Source organism: Mixophyes fleayi, chromosome 6 (assembly GCF_038048845.1).
Source record: "Mixophyes fleayi isolate aMixFle1 chromosome 6, aMixFle1.hap1, whole genome shotgun sequence".
Classification (NCBI taxonomy): Eukaryota; Metazoa; Chordata; class Amphibia; order Anura; family Limnodynastidae; genus Mixophyes; species Mixophyes fleayi.
This window is the reverse complement of record NC_134407.1, coordinates 219,536,899-219,554,704: the sequence shown is the minus strand read 5'-3', so window position 1 is coordinate 219,554,704 and position 17,806 is coordinate 219,536,899. Positions and strand designations below refer to the sequence as shown.

Here is a 17,806-nt window from a genome sequence, read left to right as displayed (position 1 = left end):
AAAACTGGTTGAGTATGTATTGTTCTCCCTGGACTGTGTTAGACTTCTAGGGGTATATTTACTAAATTGCGGGTTTGAAAAAGTAGAGATGTTGCCTATAGCAACCAATCAGATTCTAGTTATCATTTATTTTGTACATTCTACAACATGACAGCTTCTGGTTGTCTGCTATAGGCATCATCTTCACTTTTTCAAATTTTCAGTTTAGTTAAAATACCCCCTAGGCTCCAAAACAGGAGGGAAAACTATGAGGAGATGACAGCTCTCTCCTCCAATCTACATCCCCTTTGGGGGTGGGCTTTCCAGTGTGGGACATTTTCTCCCTTTAAAAGGACCTGCAGAAGAGACTTCAGTGTGTGTCATTTGCTTCTAAACGCTTTTGGTGTTGGAGTCGCAACTCCTGCCAGTGTGCTTAAGATTTTTGTCTGGGAGTATTGTGATGGTTGGGATTACAAGCATTTCTTCGACTTGCAGATTTGTTTGTTCTGCCTGATTTATTAATCACGGACATCATCATTTCCCTATAACTTGGACTGGCAAAGAAAACCCATTTTCTTTATAAATGCTTTGGGTTTATTGAACACTGGGGTGTCACTGGATGACGGCTGAAGTTTAGTGAGCACTGGATGTTATTTAAAGTATTGCTTGATAAGTTATTGTTTGCAGTATCTGTATTAAAGTTAGAGTTGTATCCACACCTTTTTTTGCCTGTGTGATCCTGAACCCCTAGATACTAGGATTTTCCTCTGGGTTCCTACACTAACATCCTAGTATCATCACATTTGTACATTTAGATTTGTAATAAAATGTTCTTCTTTGCAAGTAGAAATTAATCAGTTGAAGATCTTAAACTAATTAAATGTATGAAAATTTGCTAATCAATGTCTAATTTCCATACATCTACTTTATTTCCAGCAGATGGACACAAAAGCTGGAATACATCAGAGGGATATCTCATTTTGTCTCCAGGATATAAAATAGAAGATAACATCATAAAAGATTTTCCAGGCGGAAAGCCCATTACTCCAAATCTACATCAATTAATTCACAGTGCACATATATCATCTGATCCCTCTAATCATGAGGCATGTTTTCTTAATAACTCAGATATTGCAAGACCTGATACACCTCATAGTGTTGATACAAAATTTTCATGTTCTGAATGTGGGAAATGTTTTACATGTAAATCAGGTCTCGCTAATCATCTGAGAATTCACACAGGTGAGAAACCATTTCAATGTTCTGAGTGTGGGAAATGTTTTACAAATAAATCAGGTCTGGTTTCACATCAGAGAATTCACATAGGTGACAAACCATTTCCATGTTCTGAATGTGGGAAATGCTTTCGAGAGAGCACAAATCTCGTTAGACATCAGAGAATACACACAGGTGAGAAACCATTTCCATGTTTTCAGTGTGGTAAATGTTATTCAGTTAAATCCAGTCTTGTTAAACATCAGAAAAGTCATACATGTGAAAAACCATTTCCATGTTCTGAATGTGGGAAATGTTTTACATATAAATCAATTCTCACTAATCATCAGAGAATTCACACAGGTGACAAACCATTTCCATGTTCTGAGTGTGGGAAATGCTTTCGAGAGAGCGCACATCTTGTTAGACATCAGAGATTTCACACAGGTGAGAAACCATTTCCATGCTCTGAATGTGGGAAATGTTTTACAAGGAAATCACTTCTGGTTTCACATCAGAGAATTCATATAGGTGTCAAACCATTTCCATGTTCTCAATGTGGGAAATGTTTTAAAAACAATTTTTTTCTGATTTCACATCAGAGAATTCACACAGGTGAGAAACCATTTCCATGTTCTGAATGTGGGAAATGTTTTGCAAACAAATCGGGTCTGGTTTCACATCAGAGAATTCACACAGGTGAGAAACCATTTCCATGTTCTGAATGTGGGAAATGTTTTAGAAACAAATTTTTTCTGATTTCACATCAGAGAATTCACACAGGTGATAAACCATTTCCATGTTCTGAGTGTGGGAAATGTTTTACAAACAAATCCGGTTTGGTTTCACATCAGAAAATTCACACAGGTGAGAAACCATTTCCATGTTCTGAGTGTGGGAAATGTTTTACAGTTAAATCCAGTCTTATTCAACATCAGAGAATTCATACAGATGAGAAGCCATTTTCATGTTCTGTTTGTGGGTATTGTTTTACACAGAAATCAGCTCTGGTTTCACATCAGAGAATTCACACAGGTGTGAAAAAATTCCCATGTTCGGAGTGTGGGAAATGCTTTACAGATAAATCCAATCTTGTTAAACATCAGAGAACTCATACAGGTGAGAAACCATTCCCATGTTCTGAGTGTGGGAAATGCTTTACACGTAAATCCAATCTTGTTAAACATCAGAGAACACATATAGGTGAGAAAAACAGTCCCATGTTCTGAGTGTGGAAATAGTTTTACACACAATATCTCCTAAAACATCAGATAATAGACACATAAGAGAAGCAATTTCCATGCGATGATAGATATGAAACAGGTTGCAGGAATACTATACACATTGTAAAAGTAGTGCCTTTTATAATTGTAAATGATGCATGTTCCTACATACACCCGCCCTCTTTTACCGTTCAGAAGTTTATTCCCTTGCACCACTTCTTCCTTCTGCCTCTCAGTCTCCCATCCTATTATAGTTGTGGCATTATTCTCTGTATGTGCTTGACAGCCCTGACCTGCGTGTCTGATAAGGGTTGTCTTTTTTGCTGAATAAACCTCCATATAATTTTCATTCACGACTATTTCAAGAATATCTTATTAAACACTGACTTTCACCATGCCGCCGCTCTTAAGTCTATTCTGAATGTTGCTGTACGCCTTATATTTATTTCCCGCCTCTCTATCTCTATTATCAATATATATGTCCCCCTCCACCAGTCACTACATTGGCTCCCCATGGCCTACAGAATTAAATTTAAACTCGTCAGCCTAAGCTTCAAAGCTCTCAATCATTCCCCCCCTACTTCTCCAACCTCCTCTCCACCTACAACCTTGCCGCCCCCTCTGGTCTTCTAATAACCGCCACCTCACTACTTCACAGATTATCTCTTCCCACTCCCGCAACCAGGGCTTTGCCTGGGCTGCTCCTCAGCTGTGGAACGATCTCCCACACCTCCATCAGTTTAGCCTTTGCTCTCAAAGGCCTCAAGCATCCCCTTAAGTCTCATTTCTTTATTCAAACATATCACCCTTGCTCCTAACTTTTACCCCCACTTCCCCAGTTGATACCATCCTATTTGTGTCTCCCCCTTTCCTTAAGGATGTAAGCTCTCATGAGCAGGGCTCTCTTTCCTTGTCTTTTCCTTCTAATATTTCATCATTCTCTGTACCGTAGCAGTGTTTTCTTAAGCTAAGGCCTACTTCACACTGGTCACTACCATCACTCTCACTCACTGTCCTGTAAATAATTTGATCTGCATTAACAAGTTACTTGAATATTTATTCAGTATGTCTGGTCTTTTGTATTTTGTTCTTTATGTATCATGTAATGTGTTACTGATCACTGCTTTCTGTATATGTCATGTACGGTGCTGCAGACCATTTGTGGCACCTTATAAATAAAAGCCAATAATACATTTACATAATGTATACTAATAAAGAAACAGAATATCCAGATATTGATTAAGCATTATTCATTTATTGCAATAGAGCATGCCATCACCAAAGATAGTACAGCTGAACAGAATGCCACGGTGCTGGTAGCTCCCATGAAAGAACCTTTGGCTGGGGTAGATATAAGAGACACACCATGTCTGGTCAAGCCTCTTAGTCCTGAGAGGACTGGTAGTGATGTACAAGTTGAAGTCAACGGATTGGAGAAAGAATAGTGTTGTACAGTCAACAAATCAAATTTTCTTAAAAGCACAAGCAGGTAAATCCAAAAGAAAATTTGCTTGTGCCAAGGTTTGGTAGAACTGAGAGACTTTATAAAGGCTAGAAACAGATGAGATAAATTGTTATGATTGACTTGACCTTTTCACTGAAGGGCAGATTGCAGAGTAGATAAAGCTGTACAGTGGTCCAGGTGAGGAGACTAGCTAGATTGCTGTTCTTAGTAGTGTGCTGTTTACAGGAATTGAGAGGTGTTGTCGTAGTGAATAGTTATCTAACCGCTGTCATCTGGAGCTGTGTCCTCACACAGACACAGCAGAACAAATGTTATACCCCTCTGCTTATCTTCACTTAGTGACCATATCAGCACCAAATATTTCTCTGTGCAATGTAACACATCTGAAGGGTGTTGTAGTGCCAAAATATGGAAGCATCTCTCCTTCAGATGTTGATATTACACACAAAAAAAATGCGATTCTACCAGTGGTGCACACTATTATGGAGATTACATTAACCCTTTTGGGCAAACTTCCCTTTCCAAGGCAGCGCCGCTTTAAATTTAAGCTGTCATCTCACCGATTTCCGGCGACTTGTAAAAAGCGCAGTATGATACATTTACCCCCTGGTGTGAAATTACAATGATTGACAGACAACTATTGTAAAAAGGATAATACAAATGTTTATTTTAAAAGATACCTATAAAATAAAAAGTACAATTTGATTGGTGAGCAATGTCTTCATCTGAGGAGTCCAGTTGCTTGAAAGCACTTAGTTTATGCAGAATAATTTACTAGACATCACTTTCTCCATAGTTCTGCTTATTGGATGTTTGCTGCCTTTGTAACTTCTAAATACAACTCCCCGCTCCCCCCTCCCCATTTGTACTAACATTGACCTTTGTATGAATGTTATCTACAGAACAGACTTGCATGAGTCACTTACAATCCTTTACGTCACATTCCACTCTCTGACATATGCAGGCTATTGCTAATTTACCCTTAAAGGGAAAGCTTTAACTGTTTTTATTAATAAGTTTGTCCAGGAATTATTGGTATAGTAACATACAGAAGTGATCCATCTGAAATTGGTAGATGGGTACAAATCCAGCAATTTGAATAGTTTCCTATCTTAGCAAATCAAAAATGCTTGTCTGTAAGAGCATTATGCCAGTCATTTTCTAAGTATTTATGTAACTTCCTCTTTCCTCTGTTCCATGATATTTGTGAGAGCCAAACCACAAGATCACCAGAAGAGGGCACACAATCCACTTCCAGGCCATTATTCAGCAACACGAATCCACTTGCGAGAAGAGAATTAGACAGGATTATAAGTTTCTACCAGTAGCACTAAATATGTATCACTCAGACCTGAAGCTACTATTTCTCATACCTTCTTTTTCTTTTCTGTCCCTACTGGCGTCACCCATACTTTGCATCCTGTCTGATGTTCACTGGTTTTCACTACTATGTAAACTGAATCGGGTACCACTATCAAATGTCCTAATATTTCTCCCTTCCCCAAATACCACCACTGATTAGGGATCAAAGTGACACAATATTCCTCCCAATTCATTCAATGTAAGTAATTCTTCCCATGAGCAATGTTCTGTCACCTCTGGTACTGGTATAAGATACAGTGAAGATTTGGTTTCTAAACTTTTTATATATATCCCTGTTGGTACTTTGTATATAGGGTCTGGAGTGTCCCTATCTGGGTCTATCATCCATGGGGTGTCTTTGAACTCTTGTTCTTCGTGAGCTACTAGTTCAGTCTTATGTTTCTGTAATTCCAGTTGTCTCCTATTAAAAATTATTGTAGGAGTGGGTGGGGGTATCACAGGGGCAGTCATCATTCACAGGAGTTTGTTCTCCTATTATCCTTTGGTTAACTTTCTGCACTGACTCTCATCACTCTATCCCATCCCCTCAATGTATAATGTGGTGACATTTCATTTCTTTCAACATTTTATCTATGAGCCCGGCAGTCTGAGGATAGTAAAGTATGATACACCCAATGTACTCCCTCCTTCTTAGTACATTTTCTGATTTGTTAGCCAGTAAAGTGAGTTCCACTGTCTGTTTGGACCTCCATAGGAGTACCATAATTTCTCTGTATGTCTTGTAATAACGTGTCACCTCTTGTGTAGCATGTTTACATAGATGTAGTATAAGAACTCCTGAGTCAATGGCTGTAGCACAATATTTGAGATCACCTCTTCCTGTAGGTAGTGGACCTATAAAATCCATTTGCAACACTTGTCCAGCAGCTTTTGCTCAATGTATAGAGCCTACAACACCTATCAGGTGTTTTCTATAGTTTACTTCTTGACATGTGGAACACTTGGCAACAATTTCTCTGGACATCAAGTGTATCAGTAGTATTCTCTTTTGGTTGGTCCAATCTCTGGTGCTTTGTGCATCTCTATTACCCAACTGGACATGGGACCATCTCCCAAATTTTCAGTTATCTACTGCCTCTATCAGGGAACAAACACTGACTTGTGCTAGTTGATCTGCTACATCATTATGAGGAAAAGATAGTGTGTACATTTACTTGTATAACCCTCCCACAGCAACCCAGTGTGCCTGTTGTTTATGTTGTCTCCCTGTAAAGTGAAAGTGATACTTCTGTACCAGTATTGAGTAATGCTGTAGTTCTGTGTGGTTGTGTTTGGCCTCGTCAATAAATTGCCACTGACACATAAGGGCGTTGATCCCTTGACTTCATTAAACAAATATTAAATGTCAGTAGCTGCTGCTGGGATCTGCCATGCTGTCAGTATGGATTGGGAATTTCCCACCCCTCCCAGTATTATATGTCTTTGCTAAACCTTGCACCTCCCTACTGACAGCAATGTAAGGGCCGGGTTTAGATGATTGGGGCTGAAGGTATTACATGGGAGAAATCTTTTACATCATTATTCGCCTCCTTCTTGGGTGGCCCCACTGGCAACTTCCCCTTATCTTATCTTATGTTTCATGTAAAATCGCCAGATGTGTTTCTGTCAAAATCGCTATTTCCAAAATCGATAGAGATCAAAGTCCCAACTGTTTGCCACTCTAGCTATACAAGTCTCACATGTATGAAGCTGCGATTAAGCAAACTCTCCTGAGTTTGGTTTAAAAATCGCTAGATACAACACGTTGCTTCCTAGCTGCGTGATTACTAAACACATCACTGTTACACTGCCCTGTCTATAGAGCCGGAGGTCCAGCAGCAGTCAAAAGTGTAAAAATAGATTTAAAAAAAAAAAAGCGTCCCTATTAACTCTAGTGTTGCCAGCCTACTGCTGGTTGCGTGAAAATTGGGGAAAAATTTGCGTGAGGTCCCTCCAATTTTCACATAACTGTTCAGCGCTGGGCTGGATTCCCTAGGGAGTGGGGTCCGCTGAAAAAAACTAGCGAACCCACCCTCTAGTAATAACCAACCCAGTGCTGAAAGCACTGGGGCTCTTCCTACCCCCATGGGCTGTGGGTATTAGGGTAATAACGGCAAAAATAATGTAAAAAAAAAAAACCGATGCCATTTTTTGTGGAACTACAAGTCCCAGCCATGCCAGGGTGCCCTAAACAGTCTGGGCATGCTGATGCTGGTATAACCACAAGCACCAGCTTACCCATGGCAGCCAGGGCATGCTGGAACCATAAGTGCCAACATGCCCTGACACCCATAGCTGGCTGAGACATGTAGTACCACAAAACAAAATGTTAAATAAGCCACAACTCCCTGTTTAAAACCACATTTAAATAAAAATAATAAAACCCCAATAAATACACTGAACACCCTCATTTATACTAAATAAATGTAATAAAAAAAAGAAAACCCCAATATACTTACCAATCAGATTTCTTCATCTGTTGTAAGCAGCTTTTAAACCAAAAATGCTTATAAACCATGTCCCAAAATAAATTTGTAATTCCCAATGTCCCTGCTTGAAATGTCCAAAAGACATTGCCGCGATTTTAAAGCCGCTGAAAAAATCGCACCTTGATACATTTACCCCAGGAACTCTTCTTTTGAGATGCTCCTTATAATAGGTGAAAAATAGCCCCTTCCATCTCTTGAACAGTTCAGTTGTAGCAATTCCATCTATCTCTCTCTGTCACTCCAGCATTAAACAATTCAAAAACATTTGTCTACTTGTCACTTGAATTCTGAAAATTGACTTTCTGTCTTCCTCTGAAAATCTTTTCTCTATTACACACTGTTGTTTTTTTCCTAGATTTCTCTAACTCTCCTAACTGACTCATCAGTGAAGCATGAAACACAGGACTACCAGTGGACATTGTACTCAGCATAGTAAAGAGCTGATTTCAATTGGGTAGGGGCAGTGGTTAAAAGATTATTACACATTACTGAAGTAAATAGAGCCACATCAGGACCATCCCATTCAGTTTGCACAGAATACACACCCATATCTGGTAATGAATTTTGAGTAATTCCATTCATACATCTCTAGTCACACAAAATCTGTATTCTGTGTCCCAACTCATACCATGGACTCATATCAACCACTTCTGTAGGTGCATCATATATTTGTGCTATAGAATCTCGAATGAGATGCAACAATGTGAAATTAGAGTCTGTTAACTGTGCCCTTCTCATTTGTAATCTAACCCTGGGATCATTACACACTGCTCCCTCTCCTTGTGTTAAAGTCACTCCATCAGCACCTATGTACCATAGTCTCAATACCCATGTCAGTTAAGCCTCATTAGAATGTTGTTTATATATTATTTTTTTTCAAAACGTTTTTTTATTGTAGATATTACATATTACAATGTATTATACAAAATGAAATTCAAATAGGAACTGTACAAATAAGATTTTAACAATTTAAGAGAATAAAAGATATAGATAGAGATAGGGGGAAGAAGAAAGAAGGGGAAGGAAGGAGGATATAAGAGAGGAGGAAGAAAGGGAGTGGCAAAGGAATCAAAAAATCCAAAAGAAATAGGAGAGGCTTCTTCTTGGCGGAGGTTCACAAGTGGCCAAATAAATCACTACATGCATATCATATCGCAGAATGGCATATTATAATATAACATATTTTCTACATTTATAATCAAACATCACAATCATCTCAGCAATGACCATTTAGTGCCCTTAAACACCTGCATAATATGAGATTGTGAATGACTGTCCAGGGTTTCTGTCACGAATCAGGTCTTAGTCCTGTTTACAGCACTCAGTGGTACCATATCACCGTACATCTCCCACCTGGTCGAATGCAGCATTCTATCCTGGTGTGACTTCTGTCTGCAGTACTGGAGGCTGACATTTGCTAAACATCCTGCTGAGTCTGAACACCTGATTTCATTCACCAATTGGCTTTGTCTGCAGATTATCAGAGTCTCCTCCTACGCTCAGCAAATTGCCAGTGCAACACTTTGCTAGTTCCTGGTTCCAGATCTCCACGGTTGCTGTTATTTTGCTGCTTTTATCTTCCTGCTGTATACAGATCTCAACCCTTCATGTGAATTCAGTTTCATCCTGGTTGCTGCTTCAATCCTCCTGCTGTATACAGATCTTCACCATTTATCCTCTGAGGGAATTCAGCCACATCCTGCAGCTGTGTTATTGACTTCTCTGTGTGAGTTCAACTTCATCTTGCTGGCTGTTATATGAACTGCAAACCATACTTCTCTGTGTGAGTTCAACTTCATCTTGCTGACTATTATATGAAATGTAAACCAATAACTCTCTGTGTGAATTCAGCTGCTTCATCTAGTTACTTTTATATGAACTGCAAACCAGTAACCCTTGTGTGAATTCAGCTTGATTCTGCCTGCTGAAATAAATACTTTGGTTTTATTCCTCGTGTGGATTCACCTTCATTCCAACTGCTTGTGTATAGATTCCACTACACTCCTGCCACAATTAGTCCCAGGGGTCCCGAGACGGATTCCAAAAACCATACTGCCGTGACAGTTTCTATGTATACACCCCACTTGGCATGAAAATTAATGTCCCCCGTCTCCAAGTCAGAGAAGGTAGCACACCTATCAAAATAAAGTGTTTCCAACAATTTCGACTTTAACTCCAGTAGTGTCGGGGATGTATGTGAAGTCCACCTGCTCAAGATAGCATTTTTAGCTAGTGTAGCAATAACTGTTGACACAGGGATAATCTGAAGGTCTCTCAAACTATCCTTCCAAACATCAAAAACCGCAAACAAAAACGCTTCATAGTGCAGACGTAATTGCAGCTGAAAAGTAAAATTCCGGAAAGCAGTCAATTTATTCCAAAATTTAGCTATTTTGGGACACGTCCAAAGGTTATGTATCAGTGTAGCATTATGAGTCTTACATTAGGCCTGACTCCAATTCTACCATATGTTTCCTTTGCATTTGAGAGATATATGCTCTATTGATAGTTTCAATATGAATTTCCTGAAGTCTTGCTGACTGAAGGGCTTTCATGGTATGGTCCATATAGGCCAACATTTCCTCCGGGGGGCTAAGCTCTGGAAGATCTCGCCTCCAGGACTCCCAAACCCATAGTCATACCGAGGTCACATCTGTATTAATCAGGTTCATATATAAGTATCTAATTTTAAATTTGTGAATTCGGAAAAAAAATAATATGAGCTCAAGACTAACTGGTGAGTTATCACTTATCAGGAGTATCGTTTGTTGCTTACTTGTTACGTAATGGCAGATCTGCAGGTAAATATAAATTGGGTGTGTGGAAACGCATACATCTCATACAGCTGTTGAAATGAATACATTGTGCCCCCAGGATCAAATACATCCTTTACCAAAAGAATGCCCTTCTTTTTCCAAATTTCATAAATCTGGTTGTCAAGTGCCGGGGTGTCACGGGCACTAGGAGTTGCTTACCCGAGTTTCACCAGATGGAACTCTGCTAGAGAGGCGGGGTTATGGCACGCACCTCAAAGCAGGCAGGTGAATGATTGGAGCGACACAACAGCAGGAGAGTAGAGATAGTCTGAGGAAGTCAGCGACTTGCAGCTATGGTTAGAGGAAAGTCAGCGACTTGGAGCAGTAAACTGGAGGCTGAAGATAATGTAGACACGAGGAGTGGACGTGGATAGGTGATGGTAGGTAGAGGAGGAGTCAGTGGTCTGCGTACAGCAAGTTGTACCACTGTAGTGATGGTAAGAATAATACTGGTGCAGGTAGGTAGCAGGGTAGTCGGTGGTCTGCGTTCAGCAAGTTGTACCACCGCTATGGTGAAGAGTCTGGTCCAGGTGTAGGTAGGCAATAGGAGAGTCAGTGGTCTGCGTATAGCAAGTTGTACCACCGCTGTGATAGGAGGACTTGTCCAGGTGCAGGTAGGTAGCAGGGAAGTCAGTGGTCTGCGTGCAGCAAGTTGTACCGCTGCTGTGAGAAGGAATGAGGACTTGTCCAGGTGCAGGAGAGTGAAGTTGAAAGGCAAACTGTGGCTGTATGGAAACAGCACGAGTAGAGCAATGTCTTGTGAGGCAGAGATGGAAGGCACAATGAATAGTCTGTATGGAGTAGATGCCTTGCAGTGAGGAGAAGCTGGTCACAGCAGATATGCACAATAACCCTAAGTAGTAGCGTGAGGAGATATCGTAGCTTGAGTGAAAGCTTGTCCTAAATGAAACAATGCAGTAACACAGTCTATATGGGTACTAGTACCCTGTGCAGCAAACAACAATGGATACAACTGGTATGCGAGCAATAGGCAATAGTCAATAGTCAGTAGAGCATACCCAGTTGTGTAGATCCGGAATCAGCTGAGAAGTGAAGCGTTGTAGCGGTATGGGAACCGCCGCTGAGTTGAGCAGGGAGCAGCGTGGAAGCTGAAGCACGAGTAGCGCTGGAAGCAGTTTGGAAACTGCACACAGGAGTAGAGCTGGAAGCAGTTTGGAAACTGCACACAGGAGTAGAGCTGGAAGCAGTTTGGAAACTGCACACAGGAGTAGAGCTGGAAGCAGCTTGGAAACTGCACACAGGAGTAGAGCTGGAAGCAGTTTGGAAACTGCACACAGGAGTAGAGCTGGAAGCAGTTTGGAAACTGCACACAGGAGTAGAGCTGGAAGCAGTTTGGAAACTGCACACAGGAGTAGACCTGGAAGCAGTTTGGAAACTGCACACAGGAGTAGAGCTGGAAGCAGTTTGGAAACTGCACACACCTATAGAAGTTCACTGGGAGTGAGACTTCAAGATCAGGCCACTACCTAAGGCTGCAGGTGCCTTAAGTAGGGAGGGGTGCTTGATCCATGAATCACATTAGTGGTCAGGTGTAGTTGTTAAAGGGACCTGCGCATGCGCAGTGCGACAGGATGGCGGACGGCCGCGGTTCCACACAGGTGTGAGCGGGAAAGATGGAGAACCACGTACCAGAGTGGAGGCAGTCACACTCCGGTGAGTGACACGGGGTAAATTCTGGATTGCCCCATAACGGTATAAGAATGTTGAAATTATATAATGATAGCGCTCAATTGCCCTATTGAAATTGGGTATTTATGGAGAGGCTGAGGTTACTGTGCTATTAATCTATGTGTCACGACTGAGTATAGCGTACCTGCTATCGTTGGCACTACTCAAAGGAAGGTGCGGAGTCTAACGTGCCCCTGGTGTTCACCAGGGACCCCCGCAAGGAGGTATGGACTCAGCTGCAGGAAACACACAGGTCGCGGTCCTTCCACGAGTCAGATAGCGAAGCACGAGCTGAATTGTCAGACAGGCCGGTTCGGCAACGGTGCGGACAAGGCAGGTATACAAGGAGAATCCAAAGGGGTGGTGAGTCAAGCCGAGTCGGTAGCGTTCTGGCAGCGCGGTACAAAGGGGAGATCCAAAGGGGTAGTCAATGCAATCCGGGTCACAAGGGTCACAGGCAATACGGCAATAATCAGGAGACAGGCAAAAGGTCAGGAGACGAGCAATCAGAGGAACACTGGAAACGCTGGAGGACAGGAATGGACCTGAACCTCTGGCACTGGAGGTGGGATCAAGAGAGGCTTAAATACAACAGGTGCCCAATCAACTTCAGTGCCGCAGCGACATCATACTATTAGCGCCGTAGCCCTTCCTTGATGCAGCGTCCCGTTGCCTAGCAACGGGAACGCTTCCTGTACTGTAGCCGGGCAGCCAAGCGGGGCGGAAGTGACACGTCTGGTTGCCGCGCAGATCAGCAGGAAGAGGAGGCGCCCGTCCGGGATTACCGGCGGCGCCTGACACTATGTCTCCAAGGTAATTGTCCTAATGTTCTATACAAGACCAAGGGAAGAATAACTAGGATAAAGATATAACCTCCATTGAAATTGCAACAAAATGTACATAAATATTAATAAAAGGATGTGGTAATTGCTCTGTTGTTATGGGGTGAAAACAGCGGATGCAAAATTAAGATAATAAAATAACAACCATTTAATTGCACATAACACAAGGTGGTAAAATATGTAAAAATACAAAAATGAAAAATATAGAAACAGTAAAGGAGGTGACAATGTTGTCACTAGCTAAATAAAAACCCAAAGGTCACATCATAAATATGAGATCCAATGTCTAATACCACAATATAAATAAGTCCAATTGTTGTTGAAATTATATTGGCCCGGGAAAAACTTAAGGAAATAAGAAAAGATTGAGCCTGTGTGCTGGGTCCGATTGAGAACAGTCTTTGAACAACCTTACACACCTGAATGTCTGCAAGATGGTAGGAGAGTCCAGTAGTGTTCCTTTAGATATGTCCTGGTCGGCAAGAGCATGGGTAATCGTGTGTAAACAACAGAGCGCTTGTAGCGGTAATCAACAGGCAGTGGTGGAGTGGTAAACGACGAGCAGTAGACGGCGTGCGTTCCGGCACTTCCGGTATGACGTCACAAAGAGGGTGTGTGCCAATGCTTTTCATTCGCTTAGCGAATTTCCTCAGGGGAGCATAATCGTTGTTGTGGAAACATATAAGGGTGCCGCAAACTGCAAAAGTTTGGGAACCACTGGCGTACAGTATTCTATTTGTAGTACAATGCCTTTTATACCTAGAATGATACAATAACATAATGTCTATTAATGCCCTCCCCTGATTACCTATTACACTTATTCTTAAAAAAACTTTAAATGTTAGACATTGACCATCTGTTATGTGATTTTCTTTATCTGGCATTATTAATTTTATTAAACTGACATAACTTATTCTTATGTCTGTCCCGCCCATGTTCTGTACGTTATGTGTCCCTTTCATTTTCTGACCCTTGTCCATCCTGATATTCATTTTATGACATTGACACATTATTTATTGCTGTTTCCTTACACTGGGTCACGTCGACCTTTATCTAAAAATATCAAGTACATAATTTTATTCCTTCTTAAAGTGAGAGGATATAATTATTGAGCATATGATTCTTATACATAAATTTGTGTTAATGTTTCTTATCCTATTGTTGATATATTGGTAATATTTGAGATATATATATATATATATATATATATATATATATATATATATATATATATATATATATATGTTTATTTAAATTATTACTTTCACAGTCCATATTCAAATACAAGCGGAAGTTGAGAAACATTTCCATTTCAATATGGTAGACAGACACAACACAGTGCAGGATAGGCACATACATATGTGCAATATAAAGTCCCATCACAACACATGCAAAAAAATATTTTATGAAATAAATTGACTCTTAATACTAAGAGGGCTCTTAATACTAATACTAAGCACTGCTTCGAGCCCCAGCCCGACTGACCCAGCCCTTAGAGCCAATCCTTATCCCGAAGTTACAGATCTGACTTGCCGATTTCCCTTACCTACATTGTTCTAACATGCCAGAGGCTGTTCACCTTGGAGACCTGCTGCGGATATGGGTACGGCCCGGCGCGATATTTACACCCTCTCCCCTGGATTTTCAAGGGCCAGCGAGAGCTCACCGGACGCCTCCGGAACCGCAACGCTTTCCAAGGCCCGGGCCCCTCTCTCGGGGCGAACCCATTCCAGATCGCGCTGCCCTTCACAAAGAAAAGAGAACTCTCCCTGGGGCTCCCGTCTGCTTCTCCGGGATCGGTTGCGTCGCCGCACTGTACGCCGCGGGGGCGTCCGTCTCTGCCGCTCAGGGTTCGGTGATCTGAACCAGACTCCCATTCGATCGGCCGAGGGCGACGGAGGCAATCGCCTGTCCCTTCCGAACGGCGCTCACCCATCTCTTAGGACCGACTGACCCATGATCAACTGCTGTTCACATGGAACCCTTCTCCACTTCGGCGTTCAAAGTATTAACTACTTAATCATTAATAAAAATATATTTTACAAAATCCATTTTTGTATATATTTTTATGAAATACATAAATCAGGATGTTCTTACTACGTACTGTACATAACATATTTTTATAATTTCTTTTACACACATGTCCTGCCATACACACATGTAGTCATCACTATCAGTCTGCACTTACACCTGCCCTGTACCTGCTGCAAGTGATACGGCTAAAAAACACAAACCTAAGAGATACCCAGAGCTTGAATCAGATGAAGGTCTGTACGCTCAACCTCGGTGCCCCCTTACTGCACATTGCCTATGTGCATCTGTCTTTTCCTGCTCCGTTCTGCCCTTCAAGTCGTAGGCAGTTGGAGGTGTCACTTGTGTTCAGACGTGAATTAGATACAATTGCATTCACCGGCGTAAGTCCGTTTCTAAGCTTGCACAGAGGAATTTCACGCAAGATACCACACTCAACGGATCTTACTTCCGAAGATGAATCAGTCTCAACAGCACTCACATGTGGGCAGATTACAAAACAGCATGTTTCAAACCACAAGCAAGTTGATTGGTTACACCGTAGTTCTTTAATTTTACGGTTAAACCATTTCCCTGTAAAACATTGACAAAAAAAGGAGAAATAAAAATGTTGTATTTTCTAACAAAATGAAACTTATAAATAAACGAAAACAACATTAAAAGCAATTTATGTCAGCATAGAACTTCAGAACACATTTTATTTTAAACATCATAAAATGGCTGCTTCTTGACTCCATTTTCTCTCACATTCAACTCCCACACATACATGACTGCAACTCCCAGAAACCCCTGTTATTTGCAATGTGCAGATTCAGGTTCTGTGTGATTGCTTTACATATTTAACACCCCTGTGATGAGAAGTGAGTGTGACTCCCATTTTGGGAGGAGTGTTGAACTCCTTGTGACAGTTCGAGCAATGGATGGGGAGAGTCATGCTCTGGGTTCCATGAGGAGGTTCGTTGTTGTTGGGAGGACTGTCACACTCTTTGTGGGTGACAAATTCCATGCGCTCCTCACAGGGACAGGGGTGGGCGACTGTCACACGCTACGAGCTCCGGGGAGGGATACCATGTGCCCCGGGTACGACGACTGTCACGTGCTCAGAGGGGGGTGGGGATTGTCACTTGCTCAGTGATGAGACACACACTCATTGGGAGACAGTAATGCTATCAGAGGGTGAGAGGCTGTCTGCTCCCATATGTTCCCTAGCCCATCAGCTTTTCTCTCATAAAATAACCCATCAGCTTTCCTATCACATGCCACCCAATCCCTCAAGCTTTTCTATCACATGCCTCCCCCCCATGCTCACCAGTTTTTCTCACAAAAGTTACCCCCTGTCCACCAGCTTTTCTACCACATGCCACCCCATGCACACCGTTTTCTCCCTTACATTCTTTCCTGCCCCCCTGCTCACCAGCTTATCTCGCAAGTCACTCTCTTCCCACCAGTTCTCTCACATGCCATCCTGTTTACTAGCTTTTCTCTCACATGCCTCCCTGCTCTCTCCGACCCAATTATATACTGAGCCACTCATCACATTGTCTCCCAGGTTGTATTGTGGTCTTCACTATACCCCCTTAAACTCTGTGTGTCCCCATCACACCCTGTCACTGCTCACCCCCAGTATGTGACACTCACAGACACCCTTCTCTCTCCCTGCCCTCTTCTACTGGGAGACATCTCCCCTCCAGCACCCACCTGTGTCATCCTATGTATCTCAGTGCAGGGGGAGGGGGACCATAAATGTTACTGGGCGCAGCCATTGTGGTGTGGTCTTGTTATATCAGAGGGAAATAACTTGGATGTCATTGATCCCTCAGGATAGAGTGAAGAGGTGAATGTACTTTAGGACGTATATCAGTACAGAACAAGTAATGTCTTACAGCTGATGACTGACAGATATGTGACAGTAATTTTCCTCTCCTCCACTCAGGAGGTAACAGGCAGCCTAGTCCCAAGTAACAATCAGCAGCTGCATCTAAGAGATATTGTGGTAGTCACAGTAATTCCTACTGTATAATCCTCATAATACTTATATCCTCCTCATTCATCACCTATTTTATTTTACCTGTGTTATGTTTATCGTTATATCTCATTATATCTATGTAGGTACATAACCTGCCAGTCACTGCGTCCTCTCACCCGGAAGATGTTACCTGACATCCGGTCTGTGCGTTCCACCGACTTCAGGATTGTGCGGTCCACCGACTTCCGGTCTGTGCGGTCCACCTGACTTCCTGACTGTGCGTTCCACCGACTTCCTCACTGTGCGGTCCACCCTACTTCCGGTCTGTGCGGCCACCTGACTTCCGGTCCGTGCGTTTCAACTGATCACTGTTGTTCTTTCATTCATTCTTCTATTGGAACTTCCGGGTGACCTTAGAGTAGGAGGAGTCAGAGAGGTGACTGCTGTGTCAGCACCAGGTAATTATGTTATTATTATTATACATTATTATACAGGGGGAGCAGCCTCTGGTGTCCTGTGAGTATAATACGTGTCAGCTGACTGGGGCCCTGTTATTATAACACAGTTTGAGGTGTAATTAGTGTAATACAGTTGCAGCAGCCTCTGGTGTCCTGATATAATACATTTATAGCAGATTTTGATCTCATACCCCACCTGGGTACTGCACAGTGATACCAGTGTGACTTGTGTATAGTGATCAGTAGATTATTGGTGACCTGTGTATAGTGA

The 17,806-nt window shown here is 42.0% G+C and overlaps 2 protein-coding genes across 3 annotated transcripts in view; one reads left to right on the top strand and one right to left on the bottom strand.

Moving 5' to 3' along the window:
* LOC142159791 (uncharacterized) overlaps window positions 1-17,806 on the bottom strand; it is a 1,176,369-nt gene that overhangs the window by 281,527 nt on the left and 877,036 nt on the right. The gene's annotated exons all lie outside the window — the stretch shown is intronic.
* LOC142160638 (uncharacterized) overlaps window positions 1-17,806 on the top strand; it is a 97,750-nt gene that overhangs the window by 15,662 nt on the left and 64,282 nt on the right. Inside the window, 1 exon segment of the mRNA XM_075215501.1 lies at window positions 916-2,420. Coding sequence (XP_075071602.1) covers window positions 916-2,420 — 1,505 coding nt within the window.